This window comes from Panthera leo, chromosome C2, assembly GCF_018350215.1.
Source record: "Panthera leo isolate Ple1 chromosome C2, P.leo_Ple1_pat1.1, whole genome shotgun sequence".
NCBI classification, from domain to species: Eukaryota; Metazoa; Chordata; class Mammalia; order Carnivora; family Felidae; genus Panthera; species Panthera leo.
Genome location: NC_056687.1, coordinates 95,959,806 through 95,980,964, shown reverse-complemented (window position 1 = coordinate 95,980,964; position 21,159 = coordinate 95,959,806). Strand labels below are relative to the sequence as shown.

Genomic DNA, 21,159 nt, shown 5'->3' with positions numbered 1-21,159 from the left:
TCTTTTTTCTTTCTCTACAGGGTTCCCCCGAAACGGAGCCATGTGGTTCTCACCAATTATTCCAGACTTTTAAAACGCATTCTTAATAGCAACTTACTGAACAGTGAGAATTTAAACTTTCACCCTGGTTATGTTATTCAGCAAATGTTTTTATTGACAGCTTGCCATATGGAAGTGCTTCAAAAAAAATTCAAATCACAACCTACTACTTAAAAATAATGTAACATACAGCCTAGAGAGGAGCTCAAACACAGCGGTAAAACTGTTAGCCTTGTTGCTTCCTAAGCACCTTTTGTGTTACAAGTCATGTGGTTTTCCATTAGTTTTCCCTTTCAGACTGCAAATTCCTCATTGCCGGGAGACCATGTTTTAGTCTTATTTTATACATACTTAGTGTCGTGCTTAACACCTGGTAGAGACTCATTTCTGAATGAACTACCGAAAAGGGTTTCAACAAAATATAAAAGTGGAATCAGAAAGGTGTAATCTAGAGCCAGCCTCAACTTTTCCCCTTATAAACTTTATGGTAGTGGCTTTATTCACAAATATGTTTCTTACCGCCTAGAGAAAAGAAGTTAAAGAGCAAACAGTGTCCTTGAAAAAAATCTCAGAAGAACTGGGTAAATTCCAGTTGAGACTGTCTTTTAAAATGAAGTCATGAGTAAATAGTCTATGGTCCTGACACATCTTTAACAAGAATAAATGTTCTGGTTTTCTTAGAACTATGATATCCGTAAGTACTAGGGGAAAATTCACCCTAAAATATCAACACGACTTATCCTACTGTTTCTATGCCTCTTGTATGTTACACAGATAACTGGCATCCTTTTCCTTCACTGTACAAAATCTGAATTCGATGTAAATTATTACGTTAAAATATTCCTGGCCCAGACGCAGAACCTTTTGCGGTATAAAGCCCACCTTCCTGCAATGTTGCGTGTGCCCAGGTGCCCTACTGCTTTGCCCCGCTTTCTTGCATCTCAGACTTTTAACACCAGGTAAGGATATCCTGAAGCCTAAGCTACAGTTGGCTGATGCAAACACAATTCAGGGTTCTCAAGAGCTTTCGGGTACATAAACTGAAAAGGAGTGACCAGTCTCAGTTCAAAAATCCTCTATGGCCAGGAGCCTAAGTACACAAAGCAGCTGTTCCCACTCTCGGGGGTCCCGAGGAAGGAGAGGATGATGGGAGAAACCAAGAAACTACAAGCCCCAGCATGCAGTGTGCAATCTGGCTCCCGGAAAGAGGACTTTCGGGCGGTGCTGCCCGACCTCGGCCCTGAACGCGAGATGCCGACTATCGGCAGACCAGAATGTTTAGAATGAGGAAGACAAGCGGGTCGCTGCGAATGAACCCTTAAGTCCCGTATCCATGACGTTCGCAGTTTCGCTGGAGACCCTGGTATGCAGGAGAGCGAAATCTCTGCGGGCTAGCCCGGTCCGTCCTCGCTGGCACCAGACCTCCACGGTCCCAGAGCCTCCAGCGTTTCCTCTGGACGCCCGGGCCGGATATGATGTCTCCGTAGAGGAAGAAGGAAGAGGCGGAGCGGGGAGCGGTGACGTCCTTCCAAGATGGCGGAGAGAGCGTGAAGAAACTGTTGCCCCTTGATTTGCTCTAGGTGAGTCTTTCTTCACGCCCCAGCTTGTCAATCCTGCTTTCTCCGGACGCGGCGTCAGGAGTGAGCAGGCTTCATGGAGTTTGAATTCAGGTCGAGGCGAAGATATTAACATGGAAAGCTTGGGCGAGGCAGCCCCGGTGTTGGCTTTGGCCACAACCTCTGCTGTGGGAACCCGAGGCAGTCGTGGGAGCTGGCCGAAGGGCAGTGCGGCAGAAGCCGGGAGAGACTGGCTTTGGTTGTCACTCTCCGTTGCCGTCGGGAGGGGGATGAGAGGGGGTGTGGCCTCCTCCGGGCGAGTGACGGAACCTTGACAACTCTGGCTCTCTGCTCCTTCTCCGCCTCCTGGGCACCCGCCCCGCGTTTTGAAGCAACTGTGTGCACCACGGAAAACTAACAGGTTGTGGGGATTTGAGAGCGGTTTTAAAGAACTCATACTGTGTTTTTTCCCTCATCTGTCCAAAGGAGTCATTTCTTAGTGGTTTGTTAATTTTTTCCCCAACACATGCATGCGTACTGAGCTTGGAAGTCTGGAGGTTCAACTGCTGCAAAGCGTGAAATCTTGCGGTGCTTTTTTTTCAGCTCGTGGAAGTGTTTTCACGTATCGCCGTATATTGATGTGTCCAAACGATTGTGTTAGTTGGCCAAAGATAGGCACTTAACCTTCAGCATTTTTAACTAATCTGTTTGATAAGAATTTTCTGTGGGGGCAAATGAGGACTGACTTTATTCTTGTTCATGTTCTATGTCCCTTCTCCCCTTACCAATTGCTTGGGTGAAACGTTTGATGAAAACTTAGGGTTACTGACTTACTGTCTCTTTTTGTCTTTTAGAACAAGGGTAAAATTCCATTCTGATCTCAAAATGCAGTATTCGCACCACTGTGAGCACCTTTTAGAGAGACTGAACAAACAGCGGGAAGCAGGTTTTCTTTGTGACTGCACCGTAGTGATTGGGGAATTCCAGTTTAAAGCTCATAGAAATGTCCTTGCCTCATTTAGTGAGTATTTTGGTGCGATCTACAGAAGCACTTCTGAGAACAATGTCTTCCTTGATCAGAGTCAAGTGAAGGCTGATGGATTTCAGAAACTGTTGGAGTTTATATACACAGGAACTTTAAATCTTGACAGGTAAAGTACACATTTCGTTTTCATTTCTAAAAGCTAGTCAACGGTCTTTAGAGCTAAAGTATATTTGTAGCTTTTCCATTCAGTCCCTTAACTTCATATATTGCTGTGCACAATGCTATTGTTGTTTTTGATAAAGATGTCAGTATTACTGATTTGGGATGAACAGACTACATTTCTTAAGCGCAAAAAGCACAGATGCTAATTAGATTAAAGCCTTTTTTCTGACACATTTGATTTACGTGCTGAAGCAAAACCTGCAATTTCAGTTATGGAAACTTGAAGATCATACATAATCAATTCTAAGTGAATTCCAGTTTCCTTGGTCTTTATATTCCTCTGATCTTCTCTCTTCCTCACTCTGTCCCCTACCTCTTAACGTGCTTGAGGTAGTAGGGGGGTGTGGATGAAGAAGGATGATCCTCTGTGTTCATTTCATGTATTCCCATTTCTAACCATAGATAGCAATGTGCAGGACCTCTTCCTGATCTTGATTCAAGAAAATAATTTCCTTGGAGTGTAAATGGCAGTGACTCCTGTTACCTCTGTAAAGCTATTAGTACTAATGCTTACACCAGATCCAAGGTGCTAGAATGCTTCTCTGAAATGCTTAATGCTGTCACTCCACTAACGGGGAGTAGGTTCTGAGGAATTTAATAATGCAGTCACTTGTGTCTCCCATGCATAGTGGACTGTATAATTAATTTAATCCTGATGAATTTACTAGTTGTGGAGGGAAACGTAGAGAGGAAAAAAGGAAAGAGAAACCAATCAAATTACTCCTGTCTTCTTTCCTCCATCTCTTATGGAAGTCATAATCTGACATAAACAGGTATGATCTTTAGAATTAGATCTAGCTGGTCAGTCACTGTATGTCTTTGAGCAACATGCAACCTCTGAGGGCCTCAGTTTCCCCATCTGTAAAAATGAGATTGTAGTAACTCCCTTGGTATTAGTGTGAAGATCAAGGATTTACTTGAAGGCCTGCTTCCCATTGAACATTAGTTTCATTTATTTTCTCTCTTCTACTCTCCTCTCTCCCTTTAACTCCACAATTTTTGGAGAAAAATAGGAAAGAAACAAAAAGGAAACACCTGAAATTTTGCCGTCCACTGATAATCACTATTAACACTTTGATAAAAATCTTTCATTTTCCAGATGATCTCTATATATACACATAGATATTAAGCAGAATCCTTCTCTCTGTTTTACATTGCAACTTATTGTGGAAATATACTTCTTTAAAAAGCTAGAATCAAAATGTTCCTTAATTCTTTTGAAAAGGAGACACACTATTTTTGAATTATTTTTAAATTTTAACCTAATGAGATCTTCAAGTCAGTTCTCTGTGGGTTGATTAAAGGAACACATTAATCTACATGACAAATTATTTAAATTTACTGAATAGTTGACTCTACAGGTGCCTCATCTAAATATTTAGAGCACATTATGTAAAATAACCACAAAACCAGTGAATTTTGCTTGATCTTCAATTTAATAGTTTCCCTTTCTCAATTAACTTTTCCAAATAATCTTGAATTGATTTGAACACACTGAAGAGCAGCTTACTTTGAGCCTTCATGCAAAGCACCAGTGTGAAAAAGAGCCAGATTTTTGTTCAGTCTTTTTTGATACATACCTTTCCTGGGAACTAGTTGTTTGAGCCCCACCACAAATGTGAGAAGACTTACATCAAAAGTAGAAAGTGTATAATTTAGTGATTACACTTAGTGAAGAAAGCAAAATAATAGAGAATTAAGTGAACTCAGGAGCCAGATTACCTTGGTCAAATCTTATTCTAACCTCTGTGATCTTGGATGAATTACTTAATGTCTTTGTACATCTGAGCCTTCATTTGTACGTAAAATGGGATTATTACAGATTGCAGAGACCTGTCTTGAGGATTAAATAAACCATTCATGTAAAGCATTTAGCCACATACCTTGTAGCATGTAATTAAATGACTTTCAGTGACTGTTCAAAAGATGAAAGCAGGTTTGCAAGCACTGTAACTTCATGCTTGTAAACAAAAGCAGATTAGTCATTGGTGTAAGCAACTGCTGATTGGTTCTCTTAACTGTAACTGAGATTATAGTTCGTTTATGAAATAGATGAATAATTGGTATGAAATACTGTGTCAGTACCAAACAATTAGTGTGCATCTCAGTGCTAGTTTATATTGGTCTTAAAGGCTACCAGACCTTGTTATATGTTTGGTAGTTCACTGTATGGATCACTAAGCACAATTATAATTTGAGACCTAAGTATAATGAGTGATAAATTTGGTTTCATTCTAGTGCTCTCATTTATTGTAATAATAATAGACTATGTAACAAAATTAATAAAAATGCTTAAGGGCAAAGGTAACGTTTTTAGAAAGTGACAGTGTTACCGTATGCATGCTAAAAATATTTTGTATAAAAGATGAACAAGATTGTGTTTATATTTGGGCTATTTGTGTTATATCTTTGCAAATATAGAATTAACTTCATTACAAAGATCATCCGTTATGTATTCCAAAATTATAGCTAAGGGACATAAGAAATCTTTAATATTTTCTTATCTAGGGGAAAGACTCCATTTGCAAATAGATTATATTCTTAGAGTTTATTTATACTATATTTAGGAACTTTAGGTATATTTTCCTAGAGAATAAAATGTTCCCTAAACTTGTGATTAGGTTTCCAAACGGGCCTATAAATCTGTTTATAATGAGCTGAGAAAATAACTCTGTGTATAATAAAAGGCAATTTTTTAAAAGCCAATGGAAAACTAAATTTAAAAAGAGGAAACATACAGGTGCCACTTGAGGTAAAGAAGTTTTCATCAGTTGATGAGAAAATGGATAGAGATCTGTAAATACTGTAGTATACTTTCAAAGACCTGAGTGGTTCATGAGCTAGTTAATGTTTAATTTCATTTCAAATTTTACTCTTCTTAAAAAAAAATAAAGATATATTAATAGCACTATAATTGTATTATCAGCTATGACTAAAACTTTTTTCTGGCTCATATAATCATGTGGGAAAAAGGAAAAGATTTTTTAAAATTTTTTCTGAAGAATTAAATAATATTTGGGGAAAAGAGCAGGAAGATTACTTGAAGGGTGTGTGTGTGTGTGTGTGTGTGTGTATGTATGTGTGTATCCATCCATCCATCCTCAGATAATTATAAAAGAGTCCTATTTTCATGTTAATACCAACTCAACTCTCAGATTTTATAGCTAAGAAAAGCAGAGTGCCAACAGGTGCTGACTTACCCTAATTAGCTCACCTAGTAATGCCAGAGCCAGTGCTAGAGTAATAAAACAATTTTTCACCACATTGTAAACTTTTGGAGTGCAGGGACTATTTCTTATTTCTTAATACCCCTCTTAGTGTACCACACATGGTATATGCTCAGTAAATACTGACTAGAATGTTGAACAGGGTGAACTTAAGTCTTTCTATATAGTTCTAATAATGACAGACTCTCCAACTAACATGGGTTGAGTATCACACACAGGTGGGAGGGTTGTTAGAGCTTTCTGAAACCTTGTTCCATTGAAGTGTAATCAGTAAACCAGCAGCACTGGCATCACCAGCAACTGTGTTAGAAATGCAGACACTTGGGTCCCGTCACAGATCTACTGAACCTGAATCCTCATTTAACAAGATACCTGGGTGACTCACATGCACGGGAAAGTTTGAGAAGCACCGTTAAAGTCCCTCACAGGGGAGCAGAGGAAGGTAGGAAACAATTTTTTAGACTCTTGCTGTTGCCAATCCCAGAAAAGGTAGTTGCTATCTGAATAGGCCTCAGAATGAATGGGAGGAGGCAGTAAGTTGCCAACAGCTACTTTTGTGTTCCAAGTGTTTTTTAAAACACACAGAAATTTTAACATTTTCTTATAGTGGTACATTTGTAGTTATGAGTAACCATTATTTTTCATCTTTTGAAGTTCTGTAAAACTGGAGATTTTTGCCTAAAGATTATTCTGAATGAGTGAATGAATTTTTGTAAATTTATTCTTTTAGTTATGCCTTTTTCATCATTCTGCTTCGTTAGGTCTTTAAAAGACATTGAAATATATGTGCAGCTCTGTTTCACAAATAGTTTTTATTTGTTCAGAATATTGTCATTTAGCCTTGTTTCCTTACAGTTGGAATGTTAAAGAAATTCATCAGGCTGCTGACTATCTCAAAGTGGAAGAGGTGGTCACTAAATGTAAAATAAAGATGGAAGATTTTGCTTTTATTGCTAATCCCTCTTCTACAGAGATATCTAGTATTACTGGAAACATTGAATTGAATCAACAGACTTGTCTCCTTACTCTACGGGATTATAACAGTCGGGAAAAATCAGAAGTGTCTACAGATTTAGTTCAGGCAAATCCTAAACAAGGGGCTTTAGCAAAGAAGTCATCTCAAACGAAAAAGAAGAAGAAGGCCTTCAACTCCCAGAAAACAGGACAGAATAAAACAGTGCAATATCCCAGTGACATTTTAGAGAATGCGTCTGTTGAATTATTCTTAGATGCAAATAAATTGTCCAGTCCTGTAATAGAACAAGTTGCACAAAGAAATGATAATTCAGAACTCGAGTTGACATCAGTTGTGGAAAATACTTTTCCAGCACAAGATATTGTGCAAACTGTTACAGTGAAACGGAAACGTGGAAAATCACAGCCAAACTGTGCTCTGAAAGAACATTCTATGTCTAATATAGCCAGTGTCAAGAATTCTTATGAGCTGGAGAGCTCTGGGGAAGAGCTGGATCAGAGGTATTCCAAGGCCAAGCCAATGTGTAACACATGTGGGAAAGTGTTTTCAGAAGCCAGCAGCTTGAGAAGGCACATGAGAATACATAAAGGAGTTAAACCTTATGTCTGCCACTTGTGTGGAAAGGCATTTACGCAATGTAACCAGCTGAAAACGCATGTAAGAACTCATACAGGTAAGACTGGTTTGTGGGAGATATAATTGCTTTTATACTGTGACTGAAATAATATTTTTGTACAGTACATATTAATATACAGTGTTGACTGTGACCAACATTTGGTATATACTTGTATTCACAAAAATATTTGTTTAGCATGTTAAGACTGTTGAAAATTTCTTTGTAATTGTGACCAAGTATTTAATGGCTATTTTGTTTTATTGCAGCTGATACTCTGAAGTCCTAATGTATGACCTGTGTATACCATTTTCAGTCATAGTTAAAATGAACATATACTTGATTCTAGCTTGCTAAGTATTTAACAGAGACAGAGATTAAGAGAACTGATAAAGGGGAAAAGTAATTACAACTCAGTACAGTTCTCAGATTTTGCCAATACATCTCACCTCCTGCTTCCTAATCTTTGTCAACTTCTGAACACATTTCTTAGCATTACATACACATTTCATTCTTCAGCCTCTGCATTTACTTTCGTTTGGTACACTTAGATATGTACCTTTTAAGATGCAGTATGTATTTCTTTCATTGACCACCTTTTCACTATTATGAATTGAGAAACACTGATTTCTTTTAATTCTATCAAGGTTTTGATAGTTGATCTGGAAGAAAGGTTCTGTTTGCTTTATTACTTCTAGCAGTTAACAATTTCCGAATACTGAAAATAGTACTGTTGATGAACTCTTCTGAAAGCCTATGTGGCTTAAGCAACTAAAACAATATCTCCTTTTAAATATAAATTTTATTTGCTTGTTCTTTTAGGTGAAAAGCCATACAAATGTGAATTGTGTGATAAAGGATTTGCTCAGAAATGCCAGCTAGTCTTCCATAGTCGTATGCATCATGGTGAGGAAAAACCCTATAAATGTGATGTATGCAATTTACAATTTGCAACTTCTAGCAATCTCAAGATTCATGCAAGGTAAAAAAAAAAAAAAAAAGTTGTTTGATCTTTCAGTCTGGCATTCACCTTAGTCTTATGAATAGACTACTGTGTTAGTATTTAAGACAGTAGAGTTCTAATTGTGGTTCTACCATTAAATTTTCTTAGCATAGTGAAGGAACTAGAGGAAGCCATGGTGGCTGGAGGGGAGTAAGTGAAGGAGAGAAATAAGATCAGAATGAGAAATAGGTGATATGATCTTGCTTGCATTTTTTTTTTTTTTTATCTTGCTTACATTTTAAGGGGTGGCTCTGGCTGCTATATTGGAAAACAATTGTAACATTGCAAGAATGGAAGCAAAATTAACAGGAAGCTATAGATAAAATCCAAGTGAGAGTGATGATGATTTAGGCCACAGTGATGGCAATGGAAGAGATAAGTAGTGGTCAGATTCTGGACATATTTTTAAAGAATTTGCCGCAGATTGGATGTGGGGTATGATAGAAAAGAGGGTAGAATCAAAGATTCTGAGATTTATAGCCCGAGCACATGAAAAGATGGAATTACCATGAACTGAAATGGAAGAGAGTTGTGGATAGAGCAGTTTAAGAGGGCGTGTAGGCATTTTGAGCAGAGATCTGAATATGTTAAATTTGAGCTGTTAGTCATCTGAATGGAGATGTACCAATAGACAGTTGGTTATGTAAGTCTGTAATTCAGGGGGCTGGTTTGAGCTGAAGATACAAATTTGGGAGTCTTCAGCATATAGATAATATTTAAAGCTATAATACTGAATGAGGTCACCAAGAAAATGAATGTGGATAGAGAAGCAATCAAAAGGACTGAATCATGAGGCACTCTAATCTTAAAAAATTCTGGGAGATAGTCAAGAACCAGCAGAGGTGACTAGCCAATATATAGGAGGAAAACCAACAGTAGACTGCCCTGGAATCCAAGTGAAGGAAATTATTCCAGAAGAGAACAATCAGTTTTGTCAAATTTGGTGATAGAGAGGTGAAGATTGAGACTTAACTGTTGGATTTACCAAAGTGAGAGGTCAGCAGTGCTCTCAACAAAAGCAATGTTAGTTGTGACTAGTAGAGAAAAATTAAAGTAGAACAATTGGAGACTCAAATTTTTGATAAAGAGGAGCCAAGAAATGGAGGAGCAAGAGAGGTCAAGGTTTTTTTGTTTTGTTTTGTTTTTATGTTTATTTTTGAGAGAGAGAGAGAGAGAGAGCGCCAAAGAGAGAGCCAGAGTGTGAGCAGGGGAGGGGCAGGGAGAGAGGGAGACACAGAATCGAAAGCTGGCTCCAGGCTCTGAGCTGTCAGCACAGAGCCCGACACAGGGCTTGAACCCGCTAACCACTAGATCATGACCTGAGCCAAAGTCCGATGCTTGACTGACTGAGCCACTTAGGTGCCCCAAAGGGTCTTTTTTTAAAGATCAGAGACAGCAGTATATTTGTATGGGAAAAAGGAACTGTGGAGGAAATTATAGGAGTGTTACCAATGAGTAGGAAAGAGATAATATCTTAAGTATGCAAATGGGAGTGTTTGGATTCAGATGAATTGTCACCCTCATGTTAGAGTTAATGAGAAGAATAACAGATACATAGGTACAGATGCCTATAGGTGGAAGGTTGGGATGGTAGAAATTTTCTTCCGATTGCTTAAATTTTTCTCAGTAAAACAGGAAGCAAGGACATCAGCTAAAGATAAGGATGGATGAGGAGTTGCTGGAGGTTTAAGGAAAGAGTTTTAAAGAGTGAGTGAATGGACAAGTGAAAATAATTGCCTGCGGTATTAGGGACACACTTGACAACCATATAAAGATGACGGCAAAATTTTTTTAACTTACCTTAGAACTAATGTTTTGATAACATTATGCCAAAACATTTATTTTTGATTTGTATACATTGAAACTGTTGATTTTAAATATATATTCTTGGTCTGTTAATATGAAATACTACATGAAAAATTGTATAAAAAATGCTTATTATATAGATTGGATCCAAATTGTTTTACTTACCACTATATAACTTTATTTATTTACTAATAGGAAGCATAGTGGAGAGAAGCCATATGTCTGTGATAGGTGTGGACAGAGATTTGCTCAAGCCAGCACATTGACCTATCATGTTCGTAGGCATACTGGAGAAAAGCCGTATGTGTGTGATACTTGTGGGAAGGCATTTGCTGTCTCTAGTTCTCTTATCACTCATTCTCGAAAACATACAGGTAAGAATTTGACAGAGATGTTTAAAATAAGGAAAGTTGTAAAAAGAAAGGGAAATTGAGCCCTTACAGAAAGTAGATTTTAGATTTTGTTGTATATCTGTTGTGTGTGTGCTTCTTGAAGCCTTTTGTGTTTGTGGTTTTCACATAAATATTAACTATAAAAGCAGACTTATTTTCTAAGATAGTACACAGTGGATGGAATTTTTTAATTATGTAACTATATACATTAAAAATCAGGTAATTTTGATGGTATATAAACTTGAGTTGAAATGTATTTTATGACCTTAGAAAAACCCCCTTAGCCTCTTGTTTCACTTCCCTTGGATAAAACAGTAGAGTGAAATTAAGGGGTGAAGGTGGGTTTAGGTAGAACATTGATTTTTGTGACTTTTTAGGACTTTTCCTATGTAGACATTCTGAGATTCACAAATTAAACAGCTACTTCAAGTGCAAAATACCAGTTTTGAAGCACGTTGTACTCAAAGATTTTCAGTTTTGATAGAGTACCTCTTAAAATAGATCTTTCCTAAATAATTTCATTCCTCTTAATAATATAGTAGATAGCAAGAACTAAAGTCCTGGATTGATGAATTTTTAATCACGTTTGTAATCATAAAAATTGAACTTCTTGCCCAACTCTAGTCTACTAGAAGGATGTTTGCAGAAAGTTTTATTATATGAAAAGCATCAGGTTACATGAGCAGTGTAATTACTAATCTTCTAAGTTGGATCACACTGAAGATACCTCTAAAATACAATATAAAGAGGTTTTAATTCAGTATTTTAGAACAGGTTACTTTAGATTATTGTAATTGATAAAATATTATATTGGTATAGTACACCACTTCGCTATCTTTTATTTTCCATCTAGGTGAAAAACCATACATATGTGGTATTTGTGGGAAAAGTTTTATTTCCTCAGGAGAGCTCAACAAACACTTTCGATCCCATACAGGTCTGTGTTTAGGGAGAACGTATTATTTTTTGTTCTCTCTAATTTCTTTTTATGTAAACCTTGACTTTTAAACCATTATGGACTATATGGTTTCTAGTCGTACTCTACCTATAGCAATATTTTAATGTATAACTATCAACTTTCTATTTGCTTTGTTTCTTTAGTTATTTGGAGTAGTGTTAATTAAGTTGGGTCTAGAATTGTATAGATTTTCTAAAAAATATGCCAGATAATAATAGTTTTTAGATGACTTAGATTAAATTGCAAAGATGTACCAAGAAATGAAAAGGAATATATAATACCAAGATAATACTAGATTTTCTTATCAAGTAGTGTTCAGTAAGCAAGTTTTTAGAATGAATGTTAGAATTGACATGTTTCTTGTAAGAGTATTGTATAATATGAAGAAAATATGGAACAAAAAAAAATTAAAACAAGGGAAAATGCCACTTTGAAGATGGACTCTTTTCATTTTCTTTGTCATTTTAAAAATTATTTCTCGCTATTCCTATCTAGAATACTATGAGCCCCTAGTAGACATTTAATAAATTTATTGGCGGCTTCTTTACTCTTAGGCTTCATAGTTTGTAAAGCATTGAACACTTCTTATTCAAAGGAATTATAATTTTGTAGCATTTTATTCTGTCACTGTTTGTACAGGATTTTCTAATTTGTAGGCTGCCAGAAAGCAGAAATACTTAACATTTTCCCCCAGCTGTTCCTCTTAGTATCTGGCATATAACTGGCACTCACTAAATGTCTAATAGTAATAAGAGTAAGTTAAATTTCTCTTAACAAAAGGGCTCAATTTTTCCTGAAATGGGGATGCTTAGTATAACAGAACGCCTAGTGTGTATGGAAGTTTTTGTTTGACTATATTATAACCACGTGACTAAATGGTAATTTGAAACTAAACTTAAACAGTACAGTAATGTTTACACTGCATTCGAAAACATTGATATTTTTGTCTTAGCTTCAAAAATACTGAGTTTAAACTTTTTAACTTGCTTTTCAGGAGAAAGGCCATTTATCTGCGAATTATGTGGAAATTCTTACACAGATATTAAAAATTTAAAGAAGCACAAAACAAAAGTCCATTCCGGTAAATGTTTGTGTTTTTTTTAAAATTTAGGGCTCTCATAATGGTGCTACTCCCAAAATGTTGAGATGCACATTATAACAATTTAAATTAGATACATATTTTTAAAAACTAGATAAATACGTATTAGGAAGGTAGCTTTATAATTTGTAGATAAGTTCACTAGAAATTTCTTTCCATATTGACCGTCTAATAAACAGTACTTGAAATATTTCCTCTTTTAAAAACCTGATTTATGAAGTTACAAGAAAGAAAGAATATATAAACAAAACGTGTATCACTATTCTCCAGACTGGAGTCTGGGTTACCTGGGGATTAGTTATGCGACAAAAAGGGCATCATGAACACATGAATCCAGAAACATGTAAGAGGAAGTAGGGAAATGGGTAGCTCCAAACTGTTACATAAAAATGAAAAGCCAGACTATAAAATTTAAGTCTGTTGCTTAAAATGAATCCTTGAAAACGTTTCACTATGTTTGTCATAATTAAAAACAAAATACTAGGCTTCTTCAGTGTATAGAGATGTTAACAAGTCTTTGATAGTAAACAGCGACATCATAAGGATTAAGAAGTAACATATGAAAACTGCAATGTGAGTAATTCAACAAACGTTAAATGCCTCTGCCTCCAAAGTACACATAACTGCAGAATAATACGAAGTTGAAAAACGCACAGTCTTAGTCCTCAAAGAGTTTACAATCTGGTGTAGGAGACCAGAAATCTAAATATATAACTGTGATTACAAGACAAAATGTAGGGTATAGTAGAGACAGAAGTGCTAAAGAAGAGATTAAGTCCTTCTGAGGTGAGTATTGGAAAAACTTAATTCTAGGGAACTTGAAGGAGAGAGAGGGGTTCAGAGAATGGAGATGGGAAAAGGAGGGTTCCTCCCAGGCAGAGAGAATATTGTAAAGGGAGTCACCGGGATAAGGAAGTTCAGGTTGTATTGGCTGGTTGAACTGAAGAGTAGTTAGGCAAGAACAGAATTCTAGTTTTATGAAAGCAAATATGCAGTTTTATCTAATGAAACAGATTGAAATCATGTAAAAACTTTGGGGTGGCAGAAGCATGGTAAAGCTCATGGAAAATTTGAAGGCAAAAGTGTATCATAATCAGTGTGATAATTTATGCCCTTGAGCAGAATTTCTCACTTCTGAAAAATACACAAAAGTGCTGTATCTCTGAACTTGAACTCAGAGAATAGTATGAACTACTCATTAATACGTTCAGGGAACAAATCTGTTATGTGTATAGCACTATTATTAAGTACTTTAAAGGAATCAGAGAAGTATAATTTGACATTTACCCTTGAGGAGTTTACAGTCTGAGAGGCCATACCAGTATGAAGCAGAATGTTCAGTAGCAATAAGAGACAGATGTCACAAGGTAGTATACAAAAAATTGACAAGTGAGTGATAAAATAGGTAACAGCTCACCCTTGTCTAGAACAGTTAAATCCCTTTTAAGTTCAACTTGGTGCTTAAACCTAAGCTTGAGGCCCATATTGGACTTGTGTAAATAATGAGGGTAAATCAGTATAAGAGAAACAGCATGAGTAAAGCTGTGGAGGTTGGAATGTAAGTTCTGGGAATGGTAAGCAGATTTAGTCTATCTAAGAGTTTTTGTTATGTTTCCAAAGATAGCATAAATTTCTTTCTCTTCTATTTCAGGTGCAGATAAACTTCTAGATTCTAGTATAGAGGATCATCCGTTGAATGAACAAGATTCTATACAAAAAAGTCCTTTATCAGAAACACTGGATGTGAAGCCTTCTGATATGACTTTACCACTATCTCTTCCGCTTGGAACTGAGGACCACCACATCCTTCTGCCTGTCACAGATAACCAGTCTCCTACATCAGATACGTTGTTGAGATCAACTGTGAATGGGTATTCGGAACCACAGTTGATTTTTTTACAGCAATTATACTGACTTTGTGAGGAATATGGAATTGCTAAGACGTCTTTGGTAGTAAACATAAACATCTCTGGTAAGGTGCATATATTCATATTAAATTAGCATTCATTTGAGTTGTGACCATTATTTTCCATTCAGCTGAAGTAAACACCTGATGCTGCATCATAACTGCAATGCTTGTTTTGATTTTTGGCTTCTATGCCTAGATTATAAACATGACATGTTAAGGAGTGAATTATACTGTAGTAGCACTATTTTGAATGGATGAGTTTTTTTCTCTTAGAGCTGCCTTAATTCATTTTTATTTTGCATTTTAAATTGCTTTTCATTTATTTAAGTGGAATCTTTCCATTTATATGAGTCAGTTTTGACCTGCGGGATTTTTTAGTTTTTTCCCCTCAAAATTTAAGCAAAATCTATGGTAGTATCAGGCCAATAGTGTTGCTGTTACCAAGCCCCATAGACCAGTACATAAACTATGGGGGGAAAGTGAATTTTCATTCTTCTACTTAAGAGAATTTAGGTACTGAATAAGAATTGTGCTGTTTCTCTATTAATATATTCCCTTGGAGGTAACTTTTCTAATGACACAAAAAGAAGTGTTTTTCTTAAAAGCTAGAAAACTGTATATACATTTTTGTTCATTTAGGCCTCAGAATTCTGGAGAAAAGCAGTGATCAGTACTTTTGAGTTATCCAAGACTACATTTATTTGCAAAATGAGTTTTAAATAGATCATTTGGTATCTTTATCGTAATAAAGACAGCTTCAAAATTTGATTCAGGTTATGTTTTAATAGGTTTCTAGATTACTGGAGATGAGGAAAATATGAATTTTGAAGATTTTTGATAAGCCTTGCTACACCTGTTACGCACTTTTTAAAATACTAAGTTCCAAAAAGAATTTTTTAAACGTAAACCTAATGCGTACGCTAAATCACTTGGCTTCTCAATTGACACATTGTAATTACATAAAGAACTAAGAAATTAGCTTCATTTATCAGTGAACATTTGACTTACCAGAAAGCCAGTTTGCTAAATATTTTACATTTTTCTGTAAGTTTTGAGTTTAAAATTTTATGAATCAAACCACAACATTTGGTTGTTGTCAGACTGCCTACAGTAGTCTGTCTTCTTCTTACTGAATGTAAAAAATTCAGTATCATTCTGATATTTACTTCCCCATCCCACTTTTCCCGCATAATTCATTTATATTACTGCCTGATCTTTGGACATTAGATTACCAGTTCCACAGAGTCAGTTCCTATGCTGCTGATCAAACACCATGGTGACATTATTTCTTATTTCTGCCATGCATTAGTTGTGGCTTATTTGTTTTCTGTAATAAAGTTAACGTGGGGTTTGGGGTTTTTTTGATATTGATTTCCTTAATTGAATTTTCTCTGGCATCCTAGTCAGAAGAACCAACTAGAAGAGGATGTAATGAGACTACTTAATTCTTGTACACTCTAGAGAGGCCACCGTTTCGCAGCACACTCACCATTTTCGCAGTAGTTTGCCACCAGTGGGACTGACTTCACAGTTTGAAATATTCCCTTTGTGTAATATACATCAAACTTAGGATTTAATTATTTATCTAAGAAATCTAATTATGCTTGTGTATTAATATGCTGGGTTTAAATACAATTTATAAAGTTATAAAATGTTCAACTAATCTATTCTGGCTTAAATTCAATAGGAATTTATTGGAATGTGAAGAAATTAAAGAAAATTAAAAGACAGCCTCTTTAAGAAGTCTGCTGAAATGGAGAGGTTATATTTAATTCACATCTTCATTAATCCAAGCATCTAAAGAATAAAATTTCAAAATGGCTACAGTGATGTCAAAATTTTATGAGAGCTGTAGTTACCAAATTTCTTCTAATAATGGTAATTAGCATTTTTTATAGATTAGTCCTCAGATTTATTATTTTTAATATTATTGGATTAGAATGGGTAAGGTTGATTTACTGTGTTTTTTTCTCCATCACATTATCTGCTTCATAACTAAAATACTTTCTTTTAAAATTGACATGTCTCGATGCTCTTCCAGAGTGACATGTGAGAAATCTTGAAGGCTGAGGTCCCTGTCTTGTCATTCTTCTCATAATGCTATACAATTTTTTATGATAATATGCTTATATTTTAGTTGTATCTGGTGTCATTTTAACACTCAATTACCGTTTAAATAAGTCTGGTTTTAAATATATTTGTTACAATGCAGTTTTGGGAAAGGTCTATTCTTAATATTATTATGTTTTTGAAAGTGTTTAGGATGTTGAAGCTCTCACTGAGAAATTATTTTCTAAAATAATTTTGTATGTATTAGATTATTCCTACTGTATTGTTAGATTTTAGACTTTTTAAAAAGAAACCATAGATTATATATAAATGATTTTTTGCTGTTTTTAAATGGTACTTGTTTTATGTTTAATTTCATAGGATAATTTTGATAGACAAATTTTAGAAAAAAAATTTTTTTAATGGTTCTGATGTTCTGTTGCAAAAGTAGTTTAGCACTTCTGTATGTTTCAGTTCTACAGAAATTGTACGAGTGAGAGTAGTTGAAATGTACATGTATAAAAACAATGTACATATACTTGTTTAAAAATGTCCTAGAATAATAGTTCTAACATTTAATGCATATCAGACACATTTTAAAATAACACTATCCCAGTCCCACCCCACCTTAGTCTTACTAAATCATACAATCTGTGGGATATATATGATGGAAAAGCCCCATAGCAGATTTTAATGTAACCAGACATTGAGAACCAATATCCTAAATGTTTCTTGGTGTTCTTTTGGAAAGCATTTAAAAATGAAGCTCTTGATATAATTTTCCATCTTGTACTTAGATTTTGAGTCTTTAGAACTTTACTAGAAATACCACCAAGTGAAAAGAAATTGTATTTTAATGCAATTTCTGTATATTCTACATTTTTACTCTTTATTTATAAACAACTTGGAGATTTAGTTATTGGAGCATTAATTTTTTTTTTTTTTTTTTTTTTGGTGGAGCATTAATTTCTTGACAATGATATGGTTACTCTTTTGTCCTCTGCAACCCCTGCCCCCCATTCATTCAAGAGAAATTTGGGGGGCATATGGGTGGCTCAGGCGGTTAGGTGTCTGGACTCTTGATTTTGGCTCAAATCATGAACTCATGGTGATGAGATTGAGCACTGTGTAGGGCTCCGTGCTGGGCATGGAGCCTGCTTAATATTCTCCCTCTCCCTCTTCCTCTGCCCCTTCACTGCATGTGCGCATGCTCCCATGCGTGCACTTTCTCAAAAAAGAGAGATTTGGTTTATTTGTTTAAGGAATTAGATCATTATCATGTAAACATAATAACCACCCAGAAGTAGGGTATTTAATATCGAGAAGAATGCACTAAAATAAATACCATAGGTGTGAATAGATACCTGGATTAAAATGTCTGGCCAGTATTTCAAATGCTAGAAAATTATTGAAATCAATACATAAACCTACAAAGATAAATAAACTAAATACCACCCTAAGTCAAATGGGAAGGAAAAGCCTGAATATAACTGGCAGTAAACAAGACAATGTCAAGTGTTACAGGGGAAGGCAAGAAAGAAAATATTGAACAGTCAGCCAGAGTTGAATGGGCAGAAAAAGGGCCATTACTCCCATGGATAGGCAAACAAGAAGAAATGGATGATAGGAAGGAATGTGCACACAGCTAACTGAAATAGGCAGAATGAAAAAAGTATGAAACAGGGAGGAGTGAAAGACATGTCCAGTGCTGTGCCTACAATCATCTTACATGAAATAGTCCTCAGTCCTCTGCCTGTGCTGAGGAGTAGGATTGGATAGCCAGGTTTATAACCCATGATCTCACACACCCAAGCACAGTTGACTGCTGAAGGGCAGGGGTTAGATAGCCACATTTATAACACATGATTCCATACTATGTCCACAGCTAACTGAACACTTTACCAGGGAGAAACAATTCTTAGGCCCGACTGAGCGGTTAGATTCTCAAGAATTTGAGTTTTGAAATTCAGAGACTGTTAGGTTTTGGTATACATGTGAGTGGAAAGATCGTTTAGAACTGGCCCAGAGTCAGCGAAGCAAGCCGGAGTCTACAGGAAATTATGAATAAGCAGAGAAAGCTGATCTATAGAGTGAAGCAAGGGAGTGAAATCAGTTCACAGAACCAGCCACTGATTCCCTGTGAGAGAGGTGTGGCCTTGGTTTCTGGCTTTGCAGTCCCATTCTTTAAGTGGCACAGTGCTGTGCTTCATTTCCTTGTCCCTGGGTGCCAGTGATTTTTTTTTCCCCTGTTAGATCCTTAAGGTAAATCCTTTTCTTAAACAGGCATGAATGAATCAGTGTCTTTTCCTTGCAGTTAGATAGCTCCGACTTAGACACCTAAGTTTTGATCCTTAATAATTGAGAAGATGGTGATCCCATTAACTGTGATAGGGAAGATAAGGAAGAGGCTTACAAAAGAGAAGACTTTAGTGGCACCTGGGTGGCTCAGTCGGTTAAGCATCTGACTTCGGCTCAGGTCATGATTTCACAGTCCGTGAGTTCAATCCCTGTGTCGGGCTCTGTGCTGACTGCTTGGAGCCTGGAGCCTGCTTCAGATTCTGTGTCTCCCTCTCTCTGACCCTCCCCCGTTTATGCTCTGTCTTTCTCTGTCTCAAAAATAAATAAATACTGAAAAAAAGTTAAAAAAAAGAAGACTTTATTTTAGATGCATTGAGTTTGGTGATAAAACAGCCATGTGACAATGTCTAGCTGTAGTTGGAAATGGAGCCTTAAGCCCAGGAGAGGTTAGAGCTAAAGATACAGATCTTGTAGCATAAGACTGATAATTATTGTGATAGAAATGATTCAGGCAGCCCTAGGAGATGGTACAGAACAAAAGATGAGGAAACAATCTTCAGGGAAATACATTTAAAGAATGAGCCAAAGATGGGGTGCCTGGATGGCTCAGTTGGTTAAGTGTCCAGTTTCTGCTCAGGTCATGATCTCACAGCTTGAGAGTTTGAGCCCAATCGATTGAGAGCCTGCTTGGGATTCTCTCTCAAAGAGAGAAAGTGAGGGAGAGAGGGAGGCAGGGAGGGTGGAAGGAAGGAAGGAAAGGAGATACAAAGTGATAACAGGAAGAAAATCGGGGTGCGGCAAGTTTCACAAGGACAAAAGTGGCTTTACACCAGTCATATGGCACAGAGAAATTAAATAGGTGCAAATCAAAGACAACTTTAGGTTGGGTAATTGAAGCATGATGATCCTTTGAGAAGGCAGTTACAGTAAGCTTAGGTGGATATGGTTTGAGTGGTAGTTAAGACATTGAATACTACTGTTTAGCTTGAAAAGCAGAGTGTAGATCAAGATCAGTTTTTGTCAAACATGTAAAAAATATCAAGCACTTTTTTGTTTTCAAACCTGAAACATCGCAAAATGAAGAGCATAATATTTGTAACACCATAATCAAGAGGCTGTATTTGAGCCTGAAATTAAAGGATGATAAGAGAAAAATGGAAACATACACATGGTCACAGATTTATTCATGGTTCAAATGTGCAGAGGAAATAGAGTATTCTGACAGAATGTGCATGTATTTACTCTTGAGCTCCCACCCAGTGGGAAGTCTGGAAAAAATTAACCTTTAGTCCCAGCCAATTTAAAACTCAGTCTAATATAAAGGAGATACAATTTATAATATTTTAAAGTAATGCTTAAACTTTTGGAAAAATGCTATCTTATTTCTGCCCTTTGTCTTCTCTTTAAACTGGTGTCCAGCTATACGGAGGGTGCTTACATGACATAATGGCATCAGGGAAGACCATGTGTTCAGGTCTTCATTCTCTGGGCATCCTGCTGGCCTCTGATGCAGTAGGCAACAGCTTGTAAAATAGGTGATCAGATTTTTCCTAGCTTGGTCAGAGCCTGGTGGTTGTTGACTGAATTGGCCTCGCCTTAGATTTAACAAACGTGGAGAACTCAGACTTCTGCTGCTCTGTCTCAAGCAGGCCATTGTAGATCAGGTTGCAGGTTTAACCTGTGCCACCCCACCACAGGCTTGAAGTAAGCCTGTTTGCCTGCCATTCATGAACTTGCTTCCCACTCAGCTAGCTACCTTCCCTTGGGAGAATGTAGAAACTTGCGGCGGGGTGGGGGTCCCTTCTATTCCACACAGGAACAGAGATTAGCCTGGACAGGCAGATCTCGTTACCAAGGTTTATTTTTTTGTGACTATTTCCTAGACTGACGAGAGGCCACCTCGTTCCAGAATCTGGTAGACTCCTCTGCTACCCAGCATATTACAGAATACTTCAAAGCAATAAGAGACTATTGCTACATTAAACATAAGTAAATCACACAGACACAAAGGGTATACGATTCCGTTT

General features: G+C 36.5%; 1 protein-coding gene across 4 annotated transcripts; it reads left to right on the top strand.

The window, feature by feature from the left end:
- Positions 1–809: 809 nt before the first annotated feature.
- Positions 810–17,131, top strand: MYNN (myoneurin). Of its 4 annotated transcripts, XR_006207288.1 has the most exons (9): positions 812–998; positions 2,450–2,746; positions 6,885–7,678; positions 8,441–8,600; positions 10,623–10,801; positions 11,673–11,756; positions 12,772–12,858; positions 14,528–14,848; positions 16,473–17,131. XR_006207288.1 is itself a non-coding variant. In XM_042955818.1 (8 exons), the coding sequence occupies exons 1-8, from the start codon at positions 931–933 to the stop codon at positions 14,788–14,790; spliced, it is 1,932 nt and encodes a 643-aa protein (XP_042811752.1). In that variant the 5' UTR covers positions 812–930; the 3' UTR covers positions 14,791–16,496. The 4 variants fall into 4 exon arrangements, 3 of the variants coding, with proteins under 3 accessions (XP_042811753.1, XP_042811752.1, XP_042811754.1); XM_042955818.1 differs by having other exon boundaries at positions 14,528–16,496; XM_042955820.1 differs by lacking the exon at positions 812–998 and adding an exon at positions 1,532–1,619 and having other exon boundaries at positions 14,528–16,496.
- Positions 17,132–21,159: the final 4,028 nt, after the last annotated feature.

Excerpts from the sequence above, each read along its gene's own strand:
- MYNN (XM_042955818.1), top strand. The coding sequence starts at position 931 with ATGTTGCGTGTGCCCAGGTGCCCTACTGCTTTGCCCCGCTTTCTTGCA. Across the intron at positions 10,802-11,672 it reads TCATTCTCGAAAACATACAG|GTGAAAAACCATACATATGT; the intron begins GTAAGAATTTGA and ends TTTTCCATCTAG. Across the intron at positions 11,757-12,771 it reads ACACTTTCGATCCCATACAG|GAGAAAGGCCATTTATCTGC; the intron begins GTCTGTGTTTAG and ends CTTGCTTTTCAG.